Source organism: Gadus chalcogrammus, chromosome 19 (assembly GCF_026213295.1).
Source record: "Gadus chalcogrammus isolate NIFS_2021 chromosome 19, NIFS_Gcha_1.0, whole genome shotgun sequence".
NCBI lineage: Eukaryota > Metazoa > Chordata > Actinopteri > Gadiformes > Gadidae > Gadus > Gadus chalcogrammus.
In genome coordinates, this window is record NC_079430.1 from 16668967 (window position 1) to 16672311 (window position 3345).

General features: G+C 51.9%; 1 protein-coding gene across 1 annotated transcript in view; it reads left to right on the top strand.

Annotated features, from left to right (window-relative positions):
- The window catches only part of cacna1c (calcium channel, voltage-dependent, L type, alpha 1C subunit), a gene marked incomplete at its 3' end in the record, with an annotated part of 50290 nt that extends 47485 nt beyond the window's left edge, over positions 1-2805 (top strand). Inside the window, exons 39-40 of the mRNA XM_056577921.1 lie at positions 1068-1209; positions 2488-2805. Coding sequence (XP_056433896.1) covers positions 1068-1209; positions 2488-2805 — 460 coding nt within the window. The remainder of the gene's footprint in view (positions 1-1067; positions 1210-2487) is intronic.
- Between the last annotated feature and the right edge of the window lie 540 nt (positions 2806-3345).

A 3345-nucleotide genomic window follows, 5' to 3' on the forward strand; every position in this document is an offset into this window, starting at 1 on the left:
AGTACATTGGGCGAGGTCACGAGAGCAACATGAAGGGATTGACAGATTTTGTAACTTCTACACAGATGATGGCCATGTAAACATTGTGTTTGATGGGTCTGAAGTTTGAGGCGGGCGGGATTTATACGGTTTTATTTTCGCAATTTGAATTCAGATTTCTTGTCTCCATGGTCTTAACTAATGGACGGTTCAGTGATCAAACTGAAACCACATTGAGTATAAAACAAGTTGTCTGCAAAGATCTTCTTCGGTCTCGGATGGGAGAATTAGATGTCCCCCTGTTGAAGAATGCTTCCCGTTTTACCCTGCAACATACACTTCTCATGTTCTGTAAATACATACATCTCATCTTATGTCAATTTGTGTCTATATTTTTTAACCTATGTCCACTCAAAAGCACTACAATTAGTGCCTCACTTACACATATTCATTCACAGATTCATTCACAGCTGGACGGGGCAGATCGGGTTAGAGACTTGCTCAGGGGCAATAGGACCAGCCAGGGATTGAACCAGCAACCCACTGGTGGCCGGTCGACCTGCTCCACCGCCTTAGCTTCTGCCCTCTCTTATACATGTCCATATTGATGCGTTTTTTCTGAAGAAAGTAGTCCAATCCTTGGTCGCTTTTAACTCACTTTATTTGTTAAAGTAGGCCTATTTCGGTATGGTAACTATGAAGCAAAAGAGAGGGAATTGTACCTAACGCGTATTGAGAATAATATCGCGCACTACTTCGAGTCCCGGGCTTAGGCCCGGTCCTCTCGGCCGGGCTAGCTATTGATTCTGTCTTCTCCATCTGTGTTCGTCAAGTGGGCGTGGCCTATTTGAAGTGGGCGTGATCGGTGTGACGTAATGGCTCCACCATCCTCACCTGTCTAAAGGTGCTGCCATCTGTGGCTGGAGTAGTTATTGCAGCTTATGTGTTCGATCCTGCTTCCTAGTGGCTATGTGAGGGTAATGCAGCTTGTGTGTTTGATCCTGCTTCCTATTGGCTATGTGGGGGCAGCTTATGTGCTTAAAATACGTAACAATATTGACATGTGCTCGTATGTGATGTCCTCACAGGTACAATGACAGCAACGGGAACACCCGGGTTGGCTCGACCAATCAGAGGGCGTCGCGGCCCGTGTCACTCACGGTGCCCTCGCTACTCAACCAGGACGCGACCTCGCTGACCCACGGCAGCGCGGGCAGCCTGGTGGAGGCGGTGAGTGACGCAATAGGACACTTTTTATACGACAACCAGTCTTTGTAATAACGGCGTTTAAAAGACCGGCGTTAGGTAACGCGTTCTTTTTTTCAGTAACGGGGTAATCTAACTAGTTACTGTTTCCGTCGTTACAACGCCGTTATCGTTACTGAACGTTAAATGCGGTGCGTTGCTATGAATTGATTGAATAAACTGCGTAATGCGAACGCACCCCTGGCTCCAAACACAAACTGCTAGGGAGGAGACCGGGTTGGTTAACAACGAGATAAACGATTATGATTGGCTAAGGCAGAGTCATGTTTCATGGTAGCCAATCGGAGCCAGTGTTTTTACACACACGCGCGTTAGCTATAGAGTTAAACACTATATATTGTTTAACTGATTAATTTTGTTACAAACATAATACATAATACAAGTGCAGGACAAACCTCTTGCTGTCTGTTGATGTGCAATAAATATCGAAGGTTATGTACAAGTACCTGTTCTACTCATTTCAACTGACTGATCTTTTTTTTACAGTAACGCAAAAAGTTACTTTCCCTGGTAACTAGTTACTTTCATTAAAGAGTAATTCAGTTACTCACTCAGTTACTTTTTGGAACAAGTAGTGAGTAGCCCTAATTACTTTTTTAAAGTAATGTTCCCAACACTGATTATAACCCATGCCAGTCCAGAGAGCCCTGGTAACTCTATGATTAACAGTCTCCAAAGGCGCTGTTTTTGTTGTCAGATGAAAGGGAATTTTTCATAAAGAATCCCATGGAGACATGGGTACTCACTGCAGTATTCAAATGTAACTTTCTCTTCCTTCCTTCTGAAATACATTCTTCTCCCTCTGCTTCTTGGTTTGTTTGTTTCTTTCTTCACCTCCGTCTCTTGCTCTCTCTTTCTTTTACTTCCTTGAACCTCCCATGCCTCTCCTCCGTCACTTCTTACACCACCACCACCCCCTGCTCCACCTCCTCCTCCACCACCTTCTCCTCCTCCTCCTCCACCTCCACCACTTCCTTCACCCCCTCCGACCCTTCCCCCATCACCTCCAACTCCTCCACCACCCCCTCCTCCACCTCCTCTTCCCACCACCACCTCCTCATCCTCTTCCACAACCTTCTCCTCTCTTTCCTCCCTCACCACCTCCTCCCCCCTCCACCTCCTCCACCTCCTCCTCCACCATCACTACCTTCTCCTCTCTTTCCTCCCTCACCACCTCCTCCCCCCCCCACCACCCCCTCCACCTCCTCCTCCACCACCACTATCCCTCCATCCCCCCCCCAGGTGCTGATCTCAGAGGGGCTGGGGCGCTTCGCCCAGGACCCGGCCTTCATCGAGGTCACCAAGGCGGAGCTGGCGGACGCCTGCGACATGACCATCGAGGAGATGGAGCACGCCGCCGACAACATCCTCAACGGGAACCCCGCCCCCGGCCGCGCCCCGCCCGCCGGCGCCGCCAACGGCAACCTGCTGCCGTACCACGCCGCCGCCGCGGCCCCCGCGCACGCGGAGCCCCGGGGGGGGGGAGGGGCGGCCCACGGACCGTCCTCGGCGGAGGAGCGAGAGGAGCTGCTGGGGGGAGGGGGGGAAGAGGAGGAGGAGGAGGAGGAGGGGGAGAGCCGAGGGGGAGGAGGACGGGGAGGAGGGGTGAGGCACCGGAGGAACAGCGAACTCCTGGACGACGAGGATATGGAGTGCGTGACGAGTTTGTAGAACGGGGAGCGCCAGGAGGATCCGTTTGTTTTTCGGGGGCGGCTCGTCGCCATGACGACGACGGCGGCGGCGGCGGCGACGGCGACGGAGGGGGGGGGGGGGTAGGGGTACTGCCGGTGGTCCACGCTGGGTGTAGCGGCGGCGGCGGCGGCGGCCGGTTCTCTCTGATCCCTACTCGTCCTGTCACACACACACACACACACACACACACACACACACACACACACACACACACACACACACCGGTCTGGCTGCCTCTCTGAAGGACGCACACTTTAACACGCGGCCCGACAACGTTTTGACTTCATTTTGTTTTCCTGTGTTTGTCTCTGAGGGCGTCTCCTGCGTAGTGCAATATACCACACGATATACCACACTACACTATACTGTACGTATGTGTGTATGTGTCTGCGTACGATACCTGGTCGC